The sequence below is a fragment of the Puccinia triticina genome, chromosome 10A, assembly GCF_026914185.1.
Source record: "Puccinia triticina chromosome 10A, complete sequence".
Taxonomy (NCBI): domain Eukaryota; kingdom Fungi; phylum Basidiomycota; class Pucciniomycetes; order Pucciniales; family Pucciniaceae; genus Puccinia; species Puccinia triticina.
Window position 1 is genome coordinate 1,148,461 of NC_070567.1, and position 23,776 is coordinate 1,172,236.

At 50.8% G+C, this 23,776-nt stretch overlaps 7 protein-coding genes across 7 annotated transcripts; 5 read left to right on the forward strand and 2 right to left on the reverse strand.

The window, feature by feature from the left end:
• Positions 1-6,124: 6,124 nt before the first annotated feature.
• On the forward strand, positions 6,125-7,450 carry PtA15_10A138 (uncharacterized protein; the record flags this gene model as incomplete). The annotated part of the gene is made up of 3 exons (XM_053160284.1): positions 6,125-6,219; positions 6,372-7,293; positions 7,355-7,450. The coding sequence occupies 3 exons, from the start codon at positions 6,125-6,127 to the stop codon at positions 7,448-7,450; spliced, it is 1,113 nt and encodes a 370-aa protein (XP_053024274.1).
• A 1,522-nt stretch (positions 7,451-8,972) lies between these two features.
• Positions 8,973-9,320, reverse strand: PtA15_10A139 (uncharacterized protein; the record flags this gene model as incomplete). The annotated part of the gene is made up of 1 exon (XM_053160285.1): positions 8,973-9,320. One exon carries the CDS (start codon positions 9,318-9,320, stop codon positions 8,973-8,975), a length of 348 nt encoding a protein of 115 aa, XP_053024275.1.
• Positions 9,321-9,704: 384 nt separating this feature from the next.
• PtA15_10A140 (uncharacterized protein) lies at positions 9,705-13,970 on the forward strand (the record flags this gene model as incomplete). The annotated part of the gene is made up of 8 exons (XM_053160287.1): positions 9,705-10,239; positions 10,522-10,991; positions 11,053-11,063; positions 12,333-12,350; positions 12,442-12,553; positions 12,661-13,116; positions 13,253-13,354; positions 13,440-13,970. The coding sequence occupies 8 exons, from the start codon at positions 9,705-9,707 to the stop codon at positions 13,968-13,970; spliced, it is 2,235 nt and encodes a 744-aa protein (XP_053024276.1).
• An 840-nt stretch (positions 13,971-14,810) lies between these two features.
• Positions 14,811-15,415, forward strand: PtA15_10A141 (uncharacterized protein; the record flags this gene model as incomplete). Its single annotated transcript, XM_053160288.1, has 2 exons — positions 14,811-14,840; positions 14,963-15,415. 2 exons carry the CDS (start codon positions 14,811-14,813, stop codon positions 15,413-15,415), a joined length of 483 nt encoding a protein of 160 aa, XP_053024277.1.
• Positions 15,416-15,690: 275 nt separating this feature from the next.
• PtA15_10A142 (uncharacterized protein) lies at positions 15,691-16,214 on the forward strand (the record flags this gene model as incomplete). The annotated part of the gene is made up of 2 exons (XM_053160289.1): positions 15,691-15,715; positions 15,784-16,214. 2 exons carry the CDS (start codon positions 15,691-15,693, stop codon positions 16,212-16,214), a joined length of 456 nt encoding a protein of 151 aa, XP_053024278.1.
• A 917-nt stretch (positions 16,215-17,131) lies between these two features.
• Positions 17,132-18,465, reverse strand: PtA15_10A143 (uncharacterized protein; the record flags this gene model as incomplete). Its single annotated transcript, XM_053160290.1, has 6 exons — positions 17,132-17,250; positions 17,318-17,418; positions 17,517-17,816; positions 17,894-18,000; positions 18,081-18,121; positions 18,243-18,465. The coding sequence occupies 6 exons, from the start codon at positions 18,463-18,465 to the stop codon at positions 17,132-17,134; spliced, it is 891 nt and encodes a 296-aa protein (XP_053024279.1).
• A 205-nt stretch (positions 18,466-18,670) lies between these two features.
• Positions 18,671-20,010, forward strand: PtA15_10A144 (uncharacterized protein; the record flags this gene model as incomplete). Its single annotated transcript, XM_053160291.1, has 2 exons — positions 18,671-18,719; positions 18,794-20,010. The coding sequence occupies 2 exons, from the start codon at positions 18,671-18,673 to the stop codon at positions 20,008-20,010; spliced, it is 1,266 nt and encodes a 421-aa protein (XP_053024280.1).
• Positions 20,011-23,776: the final 3,766 nt, after the last annotated feature.

Genomic DNA, 23,776 nt, shown 5'->3' on the forward strand with positions numbered 1-23,776 from the left:
ATGAGGGAAGTGGAGCATACCTTCTTGCCTATGATTTCCAAAACAAACTATGTCAAAAGTGACATTGTTGAGGTTTCTACATGTATTTCAAGAAAGCCATTTTAAGGGCTCTGAGGGGTGTGATAGTGTTTTGCCCCGGCAACCAATCTGTAATTCCTGTGACAGATGATTGGCTGCTGGCCAGCTTGACAAATGGTTTCAAACACAACAGCAGCTTTTTTTTAAAATATTTCAACAGTTCAGAACATGTAGTAAGTTCTGAGGATTCTAATGGTGCCATTGGCTTCTCAAAGTTCAGAGCGGTTGGGGGCCATCTGGGGGGTTTTATGGCCTTTCCAACCATTTGGCTGGTATTTGTCACGCGAGAACTTCGACATTACAGGCAAGTCCCTCCCTGGCAGGAGGGTGCTTGCACCCCACAATCACTGGAGGGACTTGTGTTAAGTTTGCTTTGTTCTGCTGCCCAGGATGATTCATCTCATTGTTTCCGTTCCTGCCACCCCAACATTCACCGCAAGTGTAAGTTCCTCCTGTGGAGGGCCCTTTGGGCCTGAGCTTAACCAAGCCTCTCTGCAGGAGAGCCTTGCAGGTCTCTTTCTCACAGAGAGGCTTGCCCCAAGCCACCAATTTTGGTGTGAGAGCTGATGGGCATTGGTCCTGACCAACCCCCATTTTTCCTTTGATCCACTATCTCACATCAATTTTTTACCCAAAAAGGACATGAGTGGTGTGGCCTTGTAGGCTAGTTTCTTGCGCTTTTTATCCTCCCAGATGGCTTCTGGGCATCCTTGCAAAATCCCTGCTGAGCTTGCTCCAGCCAATGGAGGTTTTTTTCCAACTCCTGTACACAAGCATACCAATATAAATAAATATCATGCATCCATGGTTTAAAAATATACATTTTCTCGGAAATTTCATTAAATTACAAGCAGAAAAGACTGCTCCCATACACTTACTACAGATGTAGAAGTGTACAAACAATCCCAGAATCTTGGAAGCATGATGTTACAAGCTTTGTAACTTCAAGACCACTCAAGTTAAAAATGTGTGGCTTATGTAGGATTGAAGGCCAGATTTGGGGCTTCATTTTGGCACCTGTGCAGCCCATTTGGCTCACAGGACGCTATATTGGTGGTGTGGTGTCAAAGTCTGACACCAGCCAAATGGGTTGAGGCGGTCCTCAGCGCTCACACCAAATTTCCCGGCTTACTCCCAAGTCCCTCCTTTGGCTAACTTAACACAAGCCCCTCTTTGGAGGGCCTGGTGCAGCCTGGCTGGCGCGAAGCGCCCTTCCAAAGGAGGGCCCCTGCGGGACGGTGTCCCCCCTCCACAAATAGAGGAACTTAAGTAATACCCATTGCCCTACCCCAAAGGATGTTTCCCGCACGCTCGGGAGACAGCCTTCGAGGGTGGGTTTCGCCAAAATAACAACATGCCGAAAATGCCAAAATTGCGCCCGCCCTGCCAACCTCGCGCAACTTCAAGTTCAGATTTAGACAAAGTCATCATTCATGATGCCTTTCCCCTCTAATCACCCTCTCCATCTGTGAAGCCCCCCTCATCAATGGGGCTCCACACAAAGGGTCACGGGATTACGTGACCCCCGCGCATCGAATTACTTAGTCCAAGCTGCTCGCTTCCCTAGTCCGGCAGAGAGTTCCTCCTCTCTCCCGGCTAGGTAAGCTCAACCCCGTTTCTTCTCTCCTCGATTTCCTTCTTCATGATTTGCCTGTATTTAGACTAACGCAGAGAGTTCCTCCTCTCTCCCGGCTAGCCTGAAATCCAGTCCCCCACAGTTTGGACCTAGAAACCTCCCAGACGGCTTCTAGCCCGCTCCCCGCGCCCTTTCTACCCATCTCATCAGTGAGGGTCTACTGGACCCTTACACTTTTTTTTTCTTGTTCCAAACAAACCGACCATCGTGGTCCTATCACCGACTTTGCACAGACTCGTCGACCTCGCCAGTTTTGGTCCATCACCCAGCTCCAGCACCCTCTGACCTCGCCTTCGCCCTCGCTCTTTGGAGCCTCGATCTCTGCCTTCGACCTCGCCATCCTTTAGTACCTTTGTACTCGATCGTGCGACCTGACGCCTTCGATCTTATCTGATTCTCGTCGTCGTCGTCTTCGCCCTCTGCCCTCGGACCCATACGCCCCACCCCTTGATCCTGCGCCAACACCCTTAGCCCCTCTCCTCCCCGACGACCGATCGTCTGCGCACTCGTGCTTGGTTAATGACCACGAGGAGAGCTAACGAGCCCCTCCTTCCACCAACAGATCCAGAAGAGATCCTTCGAGCGGCCCGTCGACGCGCTCGACTTGAAGCTCTCCACACCAGTCCAAACCCTATCTCAGTCCCTCTTTCACCATCGCCCACACGTGGCACTAGCCCTCAGACCGCTCCACGAGCACCCTCTCCTCCGTCTCTGTTTCTTCAGCGAACTACAATGGCCGAGCCAAACCCTCCACCCCAAGAGAGGGACGATATCTCGATTGCTGATTGCCTCAAGACCATGATGGCGATCCAGAAGACGACAGCCCTACAGCTGCAGATGGCACAACAGCAAGCCGAGCAGGCCCAGATTAGAACAGAGGAGCAGTGCCGTTCGGATCGCGAACGAATCAAGGCTTTGGAGAAGGTTGCGTTGTCATCTTCGATCAAGAAAGAGACACCGTCGGCCACATCAAACCCTGCTGACGATTGCATTGACCTCGCTAAGTTCCGAACATCCGACGGTGTAAGACTCAAAAGTGGTTGTGAAACCCTTTTGCTGAATGGAGAAGGGGATGAAGGAGGTGCAAGCTCTGCCCTTCTATACTACCAGCTACAAGACCCACCAAGGTAAGCTTGGCAAGTTTTAATAAGTGATAGGAGTGGTTAGCTCAAGATAAGTTTCTCGTGACACAGTATAAAAAAGGTTGTTATTCAGTATGTAAGAGTTGTTATATGTAAGTAAGAGGGTTGAGTGGGTACGTAAGTGTTTTTGGGTGATGGGTGAGTATAAAACTTGATGAGTAATAAACTGAGGAACTACAAATGGGGGGGGAGAGAGTTCCTTATATAGACAAATGTGAGGGATTTTGGCTCCAGGGAAGCCCCTGAGTGAGGTATTTTAGCTGGCCTGGCTGTACAACATGAGGGAGTTAAGAGGGAGTGGCTGTGTACAATTTATGCAAGGGGTGCATACATGAGGAGGGGCTGTGCCAAATGATGTCATAGTTCATGCAAGGGGCGCATAAGCTGTGCAGGGAATGATCATGTGATGTAATAAGACCAAACAAAGTGGAGTTAGAAGGAACTAGAATGTGGGGAACCATTCAGTTGAAGGGGCACAGCCTGCAGGGGCAGTGCTGCATGATGTCATGTACATAACAAACAAACCCAAACCAATATATGTAGTGGGGATAGAATGGTGCGGGGAATGTGACTTGAGGCGCCTGACAGGTGGTTGACTGGGTGCTACAGGTTGTCCAGAGGGTCTAACTTCTAGTGTACTGGGGCTCCAGTGATGCTTCCAGTGGGGAATAGGGGTTAATTTAGCCGTGGAGTCCATTTATGGTGTCCAATGGATGGTATCTTGAGGCCTTCTATATGTACATGAGAAAAACTTTTGATTTTTCACATTTTTGAGTACCACAACGGCCCACGTTTTAAAGGTCCGATACAAGATGCAGAACTCTTCTTAACCTGGATGCGCAGCGTGAAGATATTCTTCTCAACAAAAGGAGTCAAACACTCCGACGATAAAATTCTCGTTCTTGGCTCTCTCATCGACGACACCAATTTACTGGCGTTCTATGAAAATGAATCCCATAAGTTCCTCGGCAAGACCTGGAACGACTTTAAGAACCAACTTTTTGGGTTCTGTCTACCCAAGGACTGGCGCGCTGATATACGACAATCAATCGTCCGCCTCGAAATGACAGCGAATGAAAGCTTTCAAGACTTCAGTAATCGAGCCCGAACGCTTCAAAACCTGATCAATTACGACATGATCATCTTCGACGACTACTCTTTAGCCGAATTCGTCGTCCTTGGCCTGCCACAGGCACTCCGTGTGAAGGTCAAAGACTTTCAACTTCTTCAACAAAAACCTTTCGTTTATGGCGACTTCGAACAAAGAACAAACGGATTCTACGCTGAGCTCCCCAGACCCCGCGCGACCTCTTCTCGCCCTCCTGGTCCTGGTTCCCAACCAGGCCAGAACCGTTTAGACCCCGACCTGTATTTATGGCGGATGCACGCTTATCTCGACTCGGTAGGGAAGTGCCATTTTTGCAAGAAGCACTGCGGCAACCCCGCGGGGGCTTGTCCTGGCCCCCCCGATTGATCTAGAGTTTACATTCCGCCGGTGTTTCAAGTCCCACCGAAGCCGCCGAACTATGTGGCCCCACGGGCCTGGTCAAGCGCACACCAAAAGCAGCCCGGCCCCGCAGCTGCGGGCAGACCCACTGGCAAACCGGCAGGGGTAGCGGGCATGGATGAAGCCCCCCCATTTAAACAGTCCCAAGTGTCCCTGATCTCGGCGATCGACGGCCAACTCGAAGCAACAACACTGTCGTATGGTGATGATCCGCTCAGTGAAATCAAACAAGAAGAGCAAGTAGCCCCAAAATCTGACGACGACTCGCATCTACTCCCGGAAGAACCCACCGACACGTCCGATCTCATGGACGTACACGCAGTCGACAACCAAGTGGAATCAATCCTCGACAAGTGGTTCCCGGTTGACAACCACGGGACCACGGAGTACGTGAACCCTTCCACTGCTCCTTCCCCTGCTCCCGCTTCTCAAAGCCTTCATGAGTTTCATGCTGGGCAACGCTTACGCGTCCTCACCCCCACAGGCCTTCGGACACCGCCACAGATTTTTCGATTGAATCGACCAATACCTCCTCCACGACCCAAGACCCCTGATCTCTTATTCATTCCCCTCCACTCATCAGTTCCCACCTTTCTAATTTGTCCTACTACCATCGACCCCGTTCCCCGTTCAACAAGAGTCCCCGACAAATGCCAGACCAACATCGCATCTGATACACGACACATTCAAGATCGACCGCGCAAACTGACAACAATGGTGGCAACGTCGCGCCGCCACGGTCCCAATGCCACAAACCCCCAATCATTTTGTCACCGTCGCCTATACTCCTTGTTTCCTTCTATCAAAACGGCCCTTCCTGATTTTCACGGTTATCAATTTCCTCCCACTTTTCACTCGCCCCGACTCAGTCCCCGCCAATGTTCTTCCCACTCTGCCTCCTATTTTCATCTTCATATAGGAGGGGAGACTGTGAAGCCCCCCTCATCAATGGGGCTCCACACGAAGGGTCACGGGATTACGTGACCCCCGCGCATCGAATTACTTAGTCCGAGCTGCTCGCTTCCCTAGTCCGGCAGAGAGTTCCTCCTCTCTCCCGGCTAGGTAAGCTCGACCCCGTTTCTTCTCTCCTTGATTTCCTTCTTCATGATTTGCCTGTATTTAGACTAACGCAGAGAGTTCCTCCTCTCTCCCGGCTAGCCTGAAATCCAGTCCCCCACAGTTTGGACCTAGAAACCTCCCAGACGGCTTCTAGCCCGCTCCCCGCGCCCTTTCTACCCATCTCATCAGTGAGGGTCTACTGGACCCTTACACCATCCTTTAGGTTAGGCTCAGGGTTAAGTCCTGGGTTAGGCTTAGGGGCCTAGGGGGGATGTGAAAAAACCCTACATTGTTGTATCAAGTCGATCAAAAGTCCTTCGGATTTTTTGAAGTCAATCGACTCTGAATGCCTGCCGAAATTCTGTTTGAGGCATTTTCGGTCTGTCGTTATTTTGGCGTAGCTCACCCTCAAAGGATGACTCCCGAGCGTGCGGGAGACATCCTTCGGGGTAGGGCAATGCGTTACATCAGATAGGCAAGTTAGCTCCTTCGAAGGCTCGCGCTTCGCGCGAGGGGCGCCAGTCTGCCAACTCAAGCCCCCCTCGGAGGGACTTAAATAAGTTCGGCGATCCCCACACAGGTACAAAAGATCAAGAGAGATTGGAGTTTGAATGCTTTAGTTGCCTTGATAGCAATCGTATCACAAGAGGAATGTACAAAAGCAACGATATTTTGTGAAAAGCGCCATAACGCTGTTAGAAAATGGCTTTTGAATGCATTCCGGTGGAGGATAAGCCCTCCACGCGAGCTTTTATCCACTCGCCTCAACGCGACTTGGACCAAAACCAGACGCACACGTGACCGCGCAGCGAAGGCTCAGCTTCGGCGTGTCCTGGAGTCTATATAAGAGGTTGCGTTGTCCCCCCATCCCCAACTCCTCATCTGCATCTCCACGTCCGACAACAGTCCCATCTAACGCCCCTCTTAAAATCTCTTGCTTTTCTACCAGCCCTTCAGCACAAACCCTAGTCACGGTCCTCAATAACATGGACCCAAACTCTAACCCCAACTCACAACCTGCTGAAGAGCAAACCGGACAAAGCCCTGGCGGCATCCGTCCTGATGAAGAACCTACTGCCCCCTTGCCATCCCCTCCCATGGGGCTCCCGCCAACCGCGCAGCCGCTCGAAGAGACCACTCCAGCGGACGCTCCTCCTCTTGCTGAGCATGAGGAGGCGGGAGTTTGGATGGAACTGCCTGCCCAATTTGATGGTAACCTCGCCGCCCTTTTTGACCGTCTGAACGACGGACCTATTTTGCTTGACTTCGACGATGACGGCGTCGGCCGACTCCAAGATCTTGGAACGGATCTTGCAGCTGCCAACGAGGCCTTTGCCTTGATTCGCCATCTTGGAGCACTGCCTGAGTTTGACATTCGCGAAGTTGATGAGGAACACCACGCAGCCGCCTGGCAAGACGTCATGCAGACCCTCTCCCCTGAGCATCAAACTGTGCTCAGAGACCTCGCAAACGACACCCATCGGATCATGGCGGAGCTGGATGAAAATCCCAATCTCGCCAGCATGACCGCGGACGAGATCAGTGCGATCAGGAACAACCTGGCGGAGATTCGCCAGAACGCCGCCAGATTACCGGCAGAAACTCAAGACCTTCTCATCGAGTGGTTCGCTGAGGTAGACGCCGACACCGCGCGTCTGCTTCGCATCCCTGCCCAGGTTGCATCGGCTAGACAATCGTTAGTCACATTCCTCGACAACTTGGTCACCACAGACCGGGAGGCACTAGTATTGGATGCCCCCGACAACAGCTCCCCGCATTGCCCAGTGTGCTTCGAGGATTACATCGAAGGGGATGTTGTTGTGTTGCTGCCGTGCCACCCATCGCATCATTTCCACCGGGCATGCGTTCATGTAAGACCGTCTGTCTTGCTCTTTCGCCCTCCGCCGCTGACTTACACTTTCCTTCCTGTAGGACTGGCTGCAAGCCCTGATCCCCCACCCCCTCACTTGTCCAACTTGCAGGGCCCTTATCCCGGTCCCCATGGCGCCCGTACCTGACCCACAGTAAGTATTTTGTGACCCGGTGTCACCCCAGGTGCAGATCCTGAAAAATGTACAATCAATATATGCCTTCAACCTCAATGTAAACTGGATTTTATTCTTGAAATATTTGATAAATATGATTGTTCCTTTCACCCTCCTATTGCCCGCCCCTCTTCCGAACTACAAGGGAGAGCACCAGCTGCGCCAGCTACCTGAAACCGCCATGACAGAAGGTTGTTTATGAGACCAAATTGAATGGTTGACGTGCATCTGATCTAATATCTCCTGATAACGAGAATTCTTATGATAAAGGCACCAATTGCATGTGAAGGTTTAGTTTCGACTGTTGGTAACCACTCAACCCAACCAGTTTCCAGCAGCAAGGAAGTTCTGCCTATTCCGCCGAAGTTAGCCGGAGGAATAGATTGCTGAGTCAGTCAACAAGTGAACGGCGAACGGTTGGTAGGTGTATGGTTTTATAGATCTGTAGTTTCCCCTTACACTTTATTGAGAAAAACAAACAACACAGTCCTTTTACAAAAAAAACTTCCACAAGACCTGCAACAAAAAGCAACAACCACCCACAAGGGAATGTAGGTGGGTTCAGTCCCCATACATGGCTGCCTTGGACTCAGCCAGCCTGTGAAAGACATTGCCGCAGGTGAAAAGGGGCCGGGGATCTAACCTCTTAGCCTGGTGCAAGTGTGTGGAGAAAAAGAAGGGGCTGGAACCCCTCGAGCTACTCCCAAGTGCAATCAGAGAGGGGGAGGATAGTCATCGTGCCAATGCAAGAGCAGGGTGGATCATCTGCGGGATAAATAGAGCTAATGATACCCTCATATCCTCCTTGGTTATGTGTCGCTATTTTTATTACATAAATATTTGTAGGCATCAATTACAAGAGCCCCATGAAAAAAAAAATGTCGCAAATTTTTGGGGCCAGTGCTCAGAACTCGACAGCATTTGAGATCTATCATCGTCCCACAATGTGGTTGCCTGAGGTTTACTGGCTATTTTCCAGGTCAGTTACGGCACTGGTTTGCAATCTGACTCGCCCTCAAAATCTTCATTCAGATCATTTTCTCAATCAGGGTTCACCTTGAACTCAACACAAGTCACACCTTCCGAAGTCACGATTTCCAACTGCCATATACGCAAGAATCCACTCCTTTTGTAAGAATTGGCTTCGGCTTGAGCTCCCTTTCGATCAGACTTTTTGCCACTTGCACTGATCAGGGTGATGTATGTATTTACATACCCCCAAACATGAAGCCGATTCTGCCGAAGCGCCATGAGCAAAATGACGAGTGAGAGTCAAGACTCCTAGCACGACTCACGCTGTTCGGCCGAATCGTTTGACGGAGTTCTATGTACCCACCCGGCGGCTGGATGCGTGCGAGGAGAACGGGCACTCGAGCGACAGATTCGATTTCCCAGCTGAAATGAATGGCCGACGCAAATTCCAATCAAATGTGACGTTTTCATGCTTTGGAAATGGCGCTTTGAATGGTGTCGAGTCCCGACTGCGAAGCGCCGACTGCATGCTCTCAGGCCTTGAGGTTGATGGCCTGCGGGACTCTATTGGCGGCATCAACAGCCACCCGACACCAGCCGGCGTTTGCAATCGGCCCTTCCCACATCCAGGCCTCGGTGTATCTCTGGCCATGGCAGATGTCCGAATGATGCCCGTTCATTATGATCTCAGTTGACAGCCTCCGACACCGGCCGTGGTGGATTGGAGGGTGCTCGATGCTCAGTCCCGATTCCCAGCCGCAATAGTTGTGCGGTGCCATGCAGACGATGCCAGTGATGCCGCCGCTGAGAAGGATGTGGGCTGCGACGGCGTGTGATCTTGATTGGGAGCCCATCGTCAGTGGACTCGCTGTCGGAGGCATGCTTGTCCCAGGGCACCCAGCAGAAGCTTCGAAGGTATATAAACCGACCGATACCCGGGCATCCGACAGCTCTCTCCTCATCCGCTCACCCCCACTCGGCTTGCAGTCAATCACACAGACACACAACATCCCAACCCACTTTCCTTTTACAACCACACCATGCGTTCCTTCTTGCTCGTTGCCATCTCCCTGGCCCTCTTGCAGGGCTCCATCGCCATGCCCCTCGACAAGCGTGCCGACACTGACCACGCGAAAGAGGCCAAGTCTTCCGAGCGTCACAAGATGGACGGAGGTAGCGGTGGCGGCCTTGATCTTGGCGGCCTTCTCCCTCTTGGAATCCTCGGCGGAGGCGGAGGCGGAGGCAGCGGCGGCGGACGAGGCGGCATGTCCTGTGGTGGGAACAACAATCTCGTCGGCCTCGGTATCGGCAACAGGAACGACTGCACGATGATCAACCGAGGTGGTCCTCCCCCACCTGGGCCTACCCCACGACCCCCCCATCACGGGCCACCTCCCTTCAACCCCATTCCCAGTCCACCTCCCTTCAACCCCAGTCCCAGTCCACCTCCCTTCAACCCCAGTCCCAGTCCACCTCCCTTCAACCCCATTCCCAGTCCACCTCCCTTCAACCCCAGTCCCAGTCCACCTCCCTTCAACCCCATGCCCAGTCCACCTCCCTTCAACCCCAGTCCCATTCCACCTCCCTTCAACCCCATTCCCAGTCCACCTCCCTTCAACCCCAGTCCCAGTCCACCTCCCTTCAACCCCATTCCCGGTCCACCTCCCTTCATCCCCCATGGCGGCCCACCTCCCTTCATCGTCACTCCCCCCCTCATCCCTGGCGGTGGCCCCCCTCCTTTCATCCCCGATGGCGGCCCTCCCTTCCTCCCTGACGGTGGCCCACCCCCCTTTATCCCCGGTGGCGGACCTACCCCCTTCATCGGCGGCGGCGGTGGAATGATTGGCGGCGGCGGTGGAATGATCGGCGGCGGCGGTGGAATGATCGGCGGCGGCGGTGGAATGATCGGCGGCGGCGGTGGAATGATTGGCGGCGGCGGTGGAATGATCGGCGGCGGCGGTGGAATGATCGGCGGCGGTGCCAGCGGCTTCCAATCCTTCGACGCTACTCAATCCATCAACAGCGGATCTTCGTTCAACGGCGGCATCGGCGGCGGCATCGGCATCGGCATCGGCGGAGCAGCCGGCGGAATCGGTGGATTCGGCGCTGCGGGAATCAGTGGATTCGGCGCTGGTGCCGGTGGTATCGGCGGCATCGGCGGTGGCGGCATGGACCCGAGCTTGATGATGGGTGGCGGCGGTTTCGGCCAGGCTGGCGCATTCAGCCAGAGCTCCATGAACGCTGCAGCCGTTAGCGGATCAAGCATGGGTATGGCATCCGGTGGCCTCGGCTTGGACCCCAGCATGGCGATGGGCGGTGGCGCTTTCGGCCAGGGAGTCGGATTCGGCCAGGGCGGCGCAATCATGGGCGGCGGTCTCAACAGCTTCGGTACCGGAATGGGCCTCGGCGGCGGTGTCAGCGCATTCGGCGGTGCCCCTCTCGGCGGAATGGGCGGTGGCTTCTACGCCAGCCAGACCTCTTCTGAGCAATCCTCAAGCCAGTCCACCTCGACCATGGGCATCATGAAGAAGAACAAGGACGGCAAGAAAGACGTATGTCCTCCCTCTTCCTCCCTTCCCCGCTTACCATGCTAAGTCATTCTCCCTCTTACAGGACAAGCACGAGTAGAGTGGCTCCGGTCCCCAACGGTTCCTTTGGCCCACTTGACTGATATTCTTCTCACCCGTCCTTACTCTCCTCAGCTTCTCTTCATTCCCCTCTATGTTTGCTCTAAAAACGTCTCGCTCTATATATGGTCTGGTTGTCTCTCCTTCATCATTCTCCTTGTTGTGTCTGTCTGCATCGTCTGCATCTACGCTCGTTTAATAATCTTATTTAGTCCTCATCAGTCTGTTAGAATTCATACATCGGTCATCCGGCCCTTTTGAATTCATCCTTGGTTATCCGTCTCTTTGTCTTGGGTCTTGAGTCATCGCAAGGATGCCTGTTTCTCTCTTTCAAGGAATCTATTTCTTCTTCTCTCGAAGCAACTTGGCTCCCCCGGGGGACAGTCCCTTCTTGCCGCCGACCAGTTCTCGCATTGTTCATGAGCTTGTTGCCCTTGCCCGCGCCAGGCAATTTGTGACTGTCCCAATCCAATCGGGCATCCCCGTTCCCTTTGAGCTTTGAGATCTCCTGCCCACGGAAATCATTGAGTAAATTGGTAGAGATGCGTTACTTATTGATGTCGATGGTGAGAAGTCAACTGAAGAGATGTCTCAGTCTATGCATATCGGCATACCATCCGCCGCTGGGTGTTGCATGCCCAGAGGCGGCTCGAAGGCGGCTTGCCTTTGTAAAAATGGTAGAAGATTACTTTATTGCAACAGTTATTTAATAAAGAAGTCAATAAAAGTAAAATACACTTGAGTAACATAAGAATAAACAGATTAGTTGTATATATTGATAAACGATATGAAAAAATACCTAAAAGATCTGAACCAAATCAAAGGAAATCTCAACACAAAGATAACGACGACGACGATCAACACCAGGAATATCACAACGAGACAGCCTAAGACAAATGATAATAAGCATAAAGATGTTAATAATAATCGGATAAGATATCGCTGTTGATGTAAGATAAGAAATGTCTACCTGCCCAGAGACTGAATCTAGCTCTCCTGAGAGTTTAGAGTCGACAAGAGTTAAGATTGAGTTTTCGATTTGATCGATTTTCGTACGTCGAAGACGAAAGACTTCGAGGAGTAGGTTGAGATCGACCATCGTGAATTATGTATGTAGATCGAAACCATATGCATGGCGCATGCATACACCTCATCAATGTGCGAGTTTAAAACTCAACAGCCCTTTCTTCCGCTCGCTTGCACATAAGCACTCACCCCGGAACTTCGACTTCGCACATCGATTCACCATCCATCAACATTCCTCAGCCTCCGCCACCGCCCAATGTAAGTCTGGTGTTTCAGTGTCCTCCCAGTCGGACTATGTAGATTGTGTACAGATCGCTGACCGTCACCTGCCCCCACTTGTGAACAACAGGTCCATTCGCCCCCGATTTTCAAAGTCAGATCAAGATCAATTAGCCTCCTTCCTGGCTACCCATCCTGGAGACTGGAGCGGCAACGCGGTCTACCGGCAATTCGCTGGAACTGTTGAGTGATATTACCTACATGCATGCAGTCCCATCCCAAGAAAACCATGCTCTGAATGTTGACAACGGTTTGATTGACATAGTGTATGCATTCTCCCCTCTAACAGCATACCAAGCACTCGTGGAGCTCGTGGCGCCACCATTATCTCTCCAACTCGGCCCTCATCAAGAAACTCGTCCATCGCAAGAGACGCCAACTCCGGACAGCAACGGCAGCAGCGAACCGTCATGGTATCATTGAACTACTAGACGATGACGACGCCGGCAACCGGAATCGTGGCCCGAAGCGTAAAGGGAAAGAGGTTGCTCCGATCGAGCTGATCGAGATCGATAGCAGCTTCGATAGCAACTCCGATCATGCCGAACCCGGCTCCCAAAAACCGGAGTCGATTGCTAGCAGTCGGCAGCCCAGACCGCCTCAGCGAGAGTTCCACCTGCAACGAATCCCCAGTAATCCTCCGAACCGCTTCAGTTCTTCTTCCAGCGCTACCGACCTTAATGCTTTCTCGGGCCAACCACAACTAGGTAAATCCCGCTGGGATCCACATGTCCGAGTCGTCCCAGTAAATCGAACCCTCCTTTCTCTTTCTCTCGTCCCCACTGATCCGCCATCTCTGCCCAACTCTTTGTTGTTGTTGTTGTCATTGCTCAAATAATCCCCGTTACTGAATTGCGTTGGCTGTGATGTGTGTCCCATAGATGTCTCGAGAAGAAGAGCAAAACTTCTTCGCGTTCATATCCGGCTATCCGAAAGGAGACCTCCGATTCTCTTCGATTCTGTACGAAAAGTACCATCGTCAGGTGAGCCACCCAGTGCTCGATAATCGCATCATCAGGATCAGGCCAACTGACTTTTTTTGCTTGAATCCCTTTATAAATGCACTAGCCTCCATATTTCTCGCCGGAAGAATACCGTACCTATTATCTAGTCCATCAGGCTAGAGTGTGCACCAAACGGCCAGTCTCGGATCCTAAACGAACCGATGCGCCAGGATGTGCACAAGCGGCCAAGATGATTACAGAAACATCCCGAGAAGATGGAACAGAAAAGGATGAAAGCGGGCGAGCAGAGGAGAGGACGGAGAAGCCGTCGCGGGAGACCGTCTCACCCTTTGCCTCTACCCACTCTCCAGATACCCACAAGACGATCGAAGACACTTCACCAGAAGAGGCTCGAGACAAGGACGAAGGCGAGCGAGAAGAGGAGCGGACAGAGAGCGCGCGTCGGGAGACCGTCTCGCCCTCCCCCTCTCTCCACAACCTAGAAGATGACGAAATCCCACTCGACGAGATCCTCAGGGGTCTCGACCACCCGAAGATCGCGGCCGCCTTGGACTTGTCGCCAGAGAAAATGGCATTCGTCCGCGGTCTCCAGCACGATCTCTTCTGGTTTTCGCACATCAATCTGGCATCCTAACCACCAAAACGCGCTGTCTGTTCGTTGCTCCTGAAGGATTCGTGGGCGGTCATCAAAAGGTTGTGCCTCGCTGGATGTCTCTGGAACACTGCCCAGGATCACAAACACATGTACATATACCGGTCGACGCAGTAGAAGGTGGCCGCGCTTTTTCCACTCTCAAAATCGATCGATGAAATACCACAGCCCACTCATGCCCACCCATAACGATCCCTCTTCTGCTCTCACTGTCTATTTCTTCAGAGATCAACGCTGGACCTCTCATTTTCCTGACGAATGAATGAGACCACGTCTCTTGTCTTTCCAAGAATGAAGAACTTGCGTTTTTTTGTTTGTTTGTTTGTATCTCACTGTATTCCAATATTGTTGTTGAGGGTAACACGCGTCATACCCAAGCGGAATCTTTTGTATTGTGTCTACGTAAACATATCAAACTAGCATTTTACGGGGCACAGGGGACATGCTCTGCCCGGGGGACACAGTGTCTTGCCAAGTCATCGAGGCGAGAGGCTTCAAGACATGGCTTTCTGGCGACTACCGCGGAAGCGAGAGACTTGTTTCGACGGTTTCCTCAGCCGCTCTTTTCGAGTGGGAGGAGCATCAATATATGGATGCCCTGAAGTTCGACCTGAAGAGTTCTTTACAACCAGCTCGCCGTGAAGATCAAAGCAGCTTGGTGGCAGGGGTTCAAGGAGGAAACTCTCCGCTATAATTTATCATTCGTTCTTCCTCGGCGAGCAAGAACCTCACAGGTTTTCTTCCCAACGGTACAACCAGCTCGTCAGGAGCACTACCAATGAGACGGCTTTATACCTTGCTCGCCGCGAGGAAGCCAGCCTGATGAGCTTCATAACCAGCTCGCGGAAGCTGGTACCTTCGGAACGCTCACTGTCAGAAACTACATACTAGCGCGATTGAGGTCAGATGATACACAGGAGCCAATCTTCGATGTTAGAGACTATGTACCGCGTTTGGTGTCGGTGTCGTTCCAGGACTTCCCTACAAAAGAATACTGGACGACCCTGCACATGCCCAACCTCGCCAGACACGTAAACCACCTTTTCGAAAACCAAGGACGGTGGATCATGAAGTGGATTTATTTCATGTGTTGCTTGATTCTACTCGCCCAACTCCTTTGCGATCGGGCCGCTGCAGGTTATGGACGGGACCAAAAGTACGGAGATATGGCAATTCGGGGGGGCTGGCGTGGCCTCCATGGGGACCCTGCTGAAGATCAGCGCTTCGAGAAATTCGAGGGACACAATCAAGGTGTGTTCTTGCTTCTGACCTCATCTGGACCAGACACGCAATACAAAAACCCTAGACTTTTGCGTCCATCTAACCAAGCTCACTGGACTGTGCTCACCCGGTGGCCAATCTCGTTATTCAAGAAGCAGAATCGTCTTCCGGTACCGGATTGTTGTCAACGATTCGAAAGAAACTGACCAAGAGTGAGCCGAAAAGTGTTGAATATAATCTATGCCCGAATTTCAACCTCAATTGAAAAAAGAGAGTTCACAGGTGGACCGAGCCCAGCAGAAATCTTAGAAAAAAAGGAACTGGGCCGCTGGCTGGAAGCTATTTGTAAGTGATCTACTCACAATTACAAACGCATATAGTTTTTCTTGTTCGCAGCCATACATACATAACAAATAAAATGACGTTACCTCCGCAGACGAGTCTGCAAACACCATCAACGCGTTCCTTACTCGTGACTATCATGGTGCGTTCGGGTGACTATCATGGTGCGTTCGGCGAAGGTATGCAATATGATGTAAATTTGCTGTTTAACTGACTGGGATTCGATAACCAGGATCATTCGATCGCACCCCGCCAAACTCTTTTACAAATTATGCTCATGGACCGGTCTCTGAACTGATTACGCTGTTCGACAAACATCAAAAAGATCAACCGGATGTAGAAGAAGATTACAAAATTTGGAAGCTGCTTAAGAAATTGACGAACGGACTTGCTTTCATGAAGGGAATAAACGATGACGAACTAGCTAGGATTGCGACTGTTGCCCAAGCACTTGCCCATGTTGCTACACCCTACAAAAAGGACGAACAGCTAACAGCCTTCGAAAGGAATACCCGGGGTTATGTCCTAGCCTTGTTTGATAGGATGTACTCTGCGAAAAAAAAGAAGTGCGCCGATAAAATCTTGTGGGCTGTAGCAAAAATGTGCGCTCTCAATTTAGACCGACTCCCTCGCAAGACGAGCAGAAGGGATCGTACTCTATAATTACATAGTTAAAGAAATATAATATTCTATTCTATGCAGACCACTCTTGTTGACCCAATTAGCTTAGGAAAGGGTTTTTTCCGGAATAGATATATACATCTCATCATTATAAACCTGATTATTTTTGAAACATCCAATAGAGATAGTCTATGTATCCACGCAGGTGAGACTTTTTGAGATGCACCCAGGGCGTGAGTGGATGTGATTTGTCCTTGCGAGCGAAAGCGGGCGAGCAGAGAACCCGTCTCGCCCTCCACCTCTGCTGGATGAAATCGGCCTCGACGAGGTTCTCAGACTCCACTGTCCCGCCCATGCGAAAAACGCGTCTGTCCTGGACTTGTCGCGAGAGAAACGCGAATCCCTCCTCGTTCTCCAACAAGATCGTAGAGGTCTTCGGAAGAGGGAGTCTCTCTCTTGAACTCTCTGGAAACACGGGCAAGGACAAGACAAATCGCATCGGAAGAAGCTGTGGAAATTGCCCACGCTTCCCTAACTCTCGAAATCGGTCGATGATTCCTCAAAATACAAATGATTGATTTATGCTTTTTTATATTACAATGTTTTCAAGGGGAATATGTGTGATAACTGAGCGGAATTATTTGTGACATTTCTGTGGTTTGAATGATCGGAACTTGCACTGACGTGGTCAGGTGAATAAATTATGAGCAGGTCGTCTCTCATTTCTACCAAACGTTTAGGACCGCGAGAGTGCTGATATTTATGTGTGCGCCGACAATTGAAAATTGAGAGCACATCTTACAAGATAAATCCGAACCCGTGAGAGATTTTCTATCTGCGCATGGGCAGTGAGTAGTGGGATTTGATACCCTTTTTCGGGGGGAATAGGAGGCAGTCAGACTATGAATACAGGACACGAAGAACACACAAGACGAGAGACGTCAAATCAAAGAATGGATCTATTCTGGATCGGATCCACTTTGGCTGCTGTCCGTATCATCGCCATCCTCAGCGGATGACCGATTGTTTGCGTGATTCGGATTGGGTACAAGAAGATCATCGTCTTCAGGCGTCCGCCCTACAAATGCCAAACAGTCGCATCGAATTAGTCCCAATTTTTCACACGTGAATGTGATCAAACCCACGTCTTTCCCGTGCTTCGTCTTCAATAGTCTGCAGGATTTCTGCTTGTACTGCTTGCATCGCCTGACTATCCTCACAGACGCGATACCTATTAATCAAATCTCTTTGCGGAGCAATCCAGATGTTTGTATTTGTAATCAGTCTTCTTCTTCTTCTTCTTCAAAAGAAAGGGAACGGATAAGAAGGATTAGAAAAGCGAACTGGTTGAGAGACCAAAAGGCATGACCCCATCCGAATTTCTGGAGCAACAATTCGGCCTGAGCTTGAAGACCGACGATGGCGAGAGATCCGGCGACGGCCTCCACACAAGTCAGTTTGTATGGTTTGCCGTAGTTGACTGGGTTGGCTGCAGTCAGATAAGGCAGCGAGCGATCGCCACTCGTCCGGATCTTCGAGAACGGAATCTCTTCTAGTCGGGCCCATGAACATTCAACCACGGCTATCCCAAACTTCTGGATCTGCTCTCGGTCGCTCGGACTGACCGGAACAGTGCCCTCCGGGCTTCATCGTTACAAAGGCAGGTTTTCTCCTGCTCAGTCTATCGTCCTCAAGATTTTTTAGAGGTTAGTGGGTCTCACCTGAGTACTATCCCGCGAAACCTCTGTCCTACCCTCAATTCGGTCATCAATCCAAGTCTGCCCAGCTTTTTCCCCGTGCACTTCCGCGGATCACAATGGTCGAAATCCTAACATATTCACGCGTTTCAGTGAGCGGTCTTGCAGCGTATGTTTCGGGGATGCAGATCTCCCTGCTGGGCTTGCTTACCCACATGGCAATCGGAAAGTCGATCTTGACTTCGTTCGACTCTGGGTGGATTGAAAGAGGCCCCGCATTAGCCAGACAAGAAAATCCAAGGCATGTGCGAAGCAACCGGAGGAAGGGAAAAAGAAAGTCACATAAAAAATCATGATGAAATAGGTCACACGCCTGACAAGCCATTCAGTTCATCGTTTCTGGTCCGTTGTTCGTCTTCGGCCTGTTCGTGGTCGAGTTCCTCTTGGGATTTGACGAGCGAGTCCGGGCGATCGATGTTGAAGCCATCGGACTGGTAGCGACTGATGTCTTTCTGGGGTCGACTGCTGCCCAGCCGGCGTGGCTTGCACCCTTTCCCTCGTCCGCCACCTCGGTTCTTGTGGGTGTTCGATGGCATCTTGCGCTCGCTTGGGTTCTGCTGCTGGCTTCTTCGCAGTGGTAATGTACTCGGATGGGCTCTGATTACATAAGCATATGTATATGCATCAACACACTCTCGGATTGCTGACAGATGAGGTCATACCCAGGTTAACCTGAAAGTCCGAAGGCGCGGAGAATCGCCTTTCACTCCCAGGAACAAATTCGTTCGCAGAATATGAACGATGTCTGATTCGGAACCAGAGGACAAAGCCGACACAAGCCTCAAAATATGTCAGTCAATTTAAGAATTTTGTAAAGCAGAAGATCGATTTCTTTGATTGATGAAGCTATGCATGCCTGCACAGATAAGGCTACACGGGAGCTTGGGCGTCTGAGCATCCTGTATCAAATTGTACTGCGCAGAATATCCAGGCCAACGGAAAATGATGCGATGGTTGATGAACTGGTTGGGAGGAATGAAGTGATAGATAAACTGGAATCGATTCTGCTGCCTTCAATCAAAGATCGGATCACTTCTTTCCTGCTAGCACTCGACCTACAGAATTTGGGAAAGCAACTAGACGCAAACCTTGATTCAATTCCAGAACTCACCTCAGAGATCAATCAGATCCTGGCCAAAACAACCCATGCTGTCGAGTCCGTGTCTGCCCCGTTCGAAGGATCAGAGTACTCCGATGGCCGGAATTTAGGACGATGTAAAGAATACAGATGTCGTCTATTATGCGCGAAAGTCAAGGATATCATGTCTGAACACCTCGCTCGCCTATTTGCCAGAAGTGGACACTTTTTGGAATACTGGGAGCTTTCACGTAAGGATCCGGGCGACTCGTGGGGTCGACAGGAAATGGTTAAAAGGGCGGAAACAGCATCTAGGATTGCAGATACCACCTTTCGTTTAATCGATCAGACAATCGAGTGGTCCAAAAAATCCGACCTAGCTATCCTACAAGAACATTGGTCAGAGGCAGAAGAAAAGGTCAACGGTGCACTTGAAGATCTAACACAACTCGCCGCCGATCCGTCGATTGGTTCCGGACAGGCTGCGATGGATGATGAAATGACTCCTAGAAATCGTATTTCTCGACTTGCTAGACTGAGTATACCAATCGTCAAGTTAACGAGAATCTTCTTGAATAAAATCACGAAGACGACTCCCAAGAAACCATTGTTTACCTTAGATCCAGAGATCAATTCGAAGTCCCTCGAGCTTTTAAGTGAAGGTCCAACCAACATTGCTCGGCATCTGGAATACATTGCGAAGTTCTTGGCGGAACAAAATCAGAGAAACGCAAGGCCCAATATTGCTCGAGACCACAATTCATCTGAACTCCTTCAAATCCCGAAACTCTTTCAATCAACCTTGCTTCTTCTCTCTTTCTATCTCATTCCTTTGCCTACAACTGCAGTTGATCATCACTCTGTATCCCGACAGCATTTCAAGTCCTGGTTCCATTATTTAGTTTCTCCATATCTTGAGGCAACAGATCGCATGCTGGATGCCCTTTTTGACTCTCAAGGTTTTGACTTGCAAAACTTATCTCTGTTGACTAATCATGTATAGCCATCAAACTGCTGTTGTGGTTACGCTATGCAAGACCAGGCTGTTTGTGTCGCGTTGCGTTTTGGATCACTTGGAAAAATCTAGTGATACCTAACTGCAGCTGACATCGGCATAAGTGCAGCCATCTATCCATCAGCTAGCCGGTTCAATGCTGTACCAGCCCCCTGCAACAAGGGAGGTTCATTGTTGCAGGTTGTGACTAGGGAGTGAGCAAACTAAATGCTGGAGCAGTTTTTGGACAGGCATTGGCAGATCACAACCTGACTGGTGCAGTCAAGTTAACTTGAGCCAGCTGATTGATTGATTTGGGATTAATTGAATATAATAAACTTACTAAGTCTCTGTCCCTACTTAACCAAGTCCCTGTCCCTGCTTCTGCAAGAGTAGCTTTTGGCTTGGTCAAGATGTGTAGCACTGTGATCTCTTCCTCTTTGAGGGCACTTAGGAACTATCAGCACATGTTTGCATGAGAGCATTAGCAACTTTTGGTGGTGATGTGTGTCATTCCTCCACAGCAATCACAGCTTAAATCAAGTTCATCATTCCACCTGACCACCACTATGAAAAAAACTTGAGAAACTGGTGTCAGTTGACATGCCAGATCTGGGCTGATACAATGCCACATTCCTGAGTTTGTCCAGCTTTATTCCTGGTTGATTCCATGTATTTTTATGGATTAGCTCAGGCTAAGCAGTATGTTCAGACTCTGCTTAACCACACCAGCCACCACACTAACTTTGTGCACAGTTCATTTTGAGCTGCTCAGCTGGCACAGCAGAATACATACAAGCACCCTTTCAAGCGGGAGGCATCCCTCCCTCCAACAGAAAAGGCCACATGCGCTCACCCACGTGGACCAGGAGGAATAGGGATTCCTCCCGGTCAACAACATAACACAACCGGGAGCAATCCCTCCTGCCCCTGGTCAACAACGCAACACCACAGTCGACCGGGCGGAATACCTCCCGGTTGACAGCTATATGCAACTGTCTTGCCTGGGAGGACTCCCTCCCGGTCGACAACGTAACACAACAGTCGACCGGGCGGAATCCCTCCAACAGTTGCCCGGGAGAGATCCCTCCAGGACAATGGCCTTGCATAACAGTTGTCACCTGCCAGACAACTGCTTCATACAAATGTCGTCCGGGAGGGATCCCTCCCAATCAACGGCCCCATACAACAGTTGCCCAGGAGGGATACCTCCCGGCCAACTGCTTCATACACCAGTTGTCCGGGAGGAATCCCTCCCGGAAAACAGATACATGCAAGAGTCACCCCGGAGGGATCCCTCCTGGCCAACTGCTTATACACCAGTCGTCCAGGAGGGATCCCTCCCAAACAACAGCCCCATACAACAGTTGCCCGGGAGCTCCTGGCCGACTGCTTCATACACCAGTTGTCCGGGAGGAATCCCTCCCGGACGACAGATACATGCAAGAGTTGCCCGGGAGGGATCCCTCCTGGCTGACTGCTTCATACACCAGTTGTCCAGGAGGGATCCCTCCCAAACAACAGCCCCATACAACAGTTGCCCGGGAGGGATCCCTCCCGGACAACTGCTTCATACACCAGTTGTCCGGGAGGAATCCCTCCCGGACAACAGATACATGCAAGAGTCGCCCGGGAGGGATCCCTCCTGGCCGACTGCTTCATACACCAGTCGTCCAGGAGGGATCCCTCCCAAACAATGGCCCCATACAACAGTCGCCCGGGAGGGATCCCTCCCGGCCGACTGCTTCATACACCAGTCGTCCAGGAGGGATCCCTCCCGAACAACGGCCCCATACAACAGTCGCCCGGGAGGGATCCCTCCCGGACGGCTGCTTCATACACCAGCTGTCTGGGAGGAATCCCTCCTGGACGACAGATACATACAAGAGTCGCCCGGGAGGGATCCCTCCTGGCCAACTGCTTCATCAAACAGTGGTTCAAGAGGGATCCCTCCCGGGAGACTCTTGCATGTATCTGTCAACCGGGATGGATCCCTCCCGGGCGACTGCTGTATGGGGCCGTTGCTCGGGAGGGATCCCTCCCGGACAGCGGGTGTATGAAGCATTTGGCCAGGAGGGATCTCTCCCGGGCGACTCTTGTATGTATCTGTTGTCCGGGAAGGATTCCTCCCGGACAACTGGTGTATGAAGCAGTCGTCCGGGAGGGATCCCTCCGAGGCAACTGTTGTATGGGGCCGTTGTTTGGGAGGGATCCCTCCTGGACAACTGGTGTACAAAGCAGTCGGCCAGGAGGGATCCCTCCCGGGTGACTCTTGCATGTATCTGTCGTCCGGGAGGGATTCCTCCCGGACAACTGGTGTATGAAGCAGTTGTCCGGGAGAGATCCTTCCTGGGCGACTGCTGTATGGATGTTGTATGTATCTGTTGTCTGGGAGGGATTCCTCCTGGACAACTGGTGTATGAAGCAGTTGTCCAGGAGGGATCTCTCCCGGGTGTATGTCAAGCTTAAGGCCTTGTGTGTTAGCTGGAGGGATGCCTCCCAGTTGACAAGGGCACTGGTAATGTATGTACTTAGGTGCCACTGCTGTACCAGCTGAGCATCTCCAAAGTTAGTGTGGCTAAGCAGAGTCTCAACATACTGCTTAGCCTGAACCGTTGAGTAAATTCCAAATATTCCAGGGTGCACCACCCTGGGATTCATTTTGTATGAAGCTTGTTCTAAGGGAGACTGAACTCAAGTATGCTGCATGTCAACTGACACCAGTTTCTTGAGTTTTTTTCATAGTGCACTAATCTTTTATTCTAAAATCATCAAGGTGGCCTTCACTCTAGGGAATTGCCCAATCCTTTGAAAGATTCACTCAGACAACAGAACACTGCCTACATGTGCTCCTATCATCTCAAGCTTGAGATCCAAATCATTAAAAGATTAATCCAAGTATATTGAAGCCCTTAGCCTGCAAATTATGAAAAAAAACTTCAAGGGTTCCCCCTAAAATTCTATCAAAATAACAAAACAAAACTAGGTTTTCCCCTTATAATTATCATCAATGACAAAAAAAAAACAGGGGTTTCCCTTATAAGTGGCATGAAAAAAAGAACCAGGGTTTCCCCCAACAATCATAGCACCACAGAAAATTATAAGGACTACCAGCACAATAAAACAATAAACCACATTAGCAAGATGATGCACTGTGGCCCACTGCCCATCCTTGTCTAGCCAGTTCAAAAATCAGTGAGAGGATGACCCCCAGCTGTTAAGCATCAGGGGGCCACCAAGTATTCCCCCGTCAAACTGAACAAGTGCAACAGCGGACGGGGGTCAGACAAACACCGGCTGGAAGCCAGCTGGAAGAGTTGCCTGAGAGCATTCACATTCTTTGGGTTAAGTTGAAGATTTGGGGCAACTTAACCCAACCGGCAATCACAGTGGTCCGGGCTAACCCAGGTCAACAAACCTCAGGTTTGATTTCAGGCTAAGGTCAGCTCAATTTAGGTATCCTAAAACTGAGGCAAGGGTGGTCTCTGCCACTTTAGCCTGAAAATGACCAATCAAATGTGTTTGCCCACTTAGAGGCAACCTTGTCAGCTAACCTGCCCACAAACCCGGGCTTATTTGAACCAAAAATCAAGCAAATAAATGTGAATGCTCTTACTGGCTTCTTATTTTTGCACTTTGGGTTTTGGCAGGAAGTTGAGGTAATGGATGACTTCCTGTCACATCTGGGACCCTTGCAGTTGTGGATTTAGGCCCAAAAGTCAACATTTTCGCAGGGAAATCCAGCTTTTGGGGCTCCAGATCACTTTTTCACTTC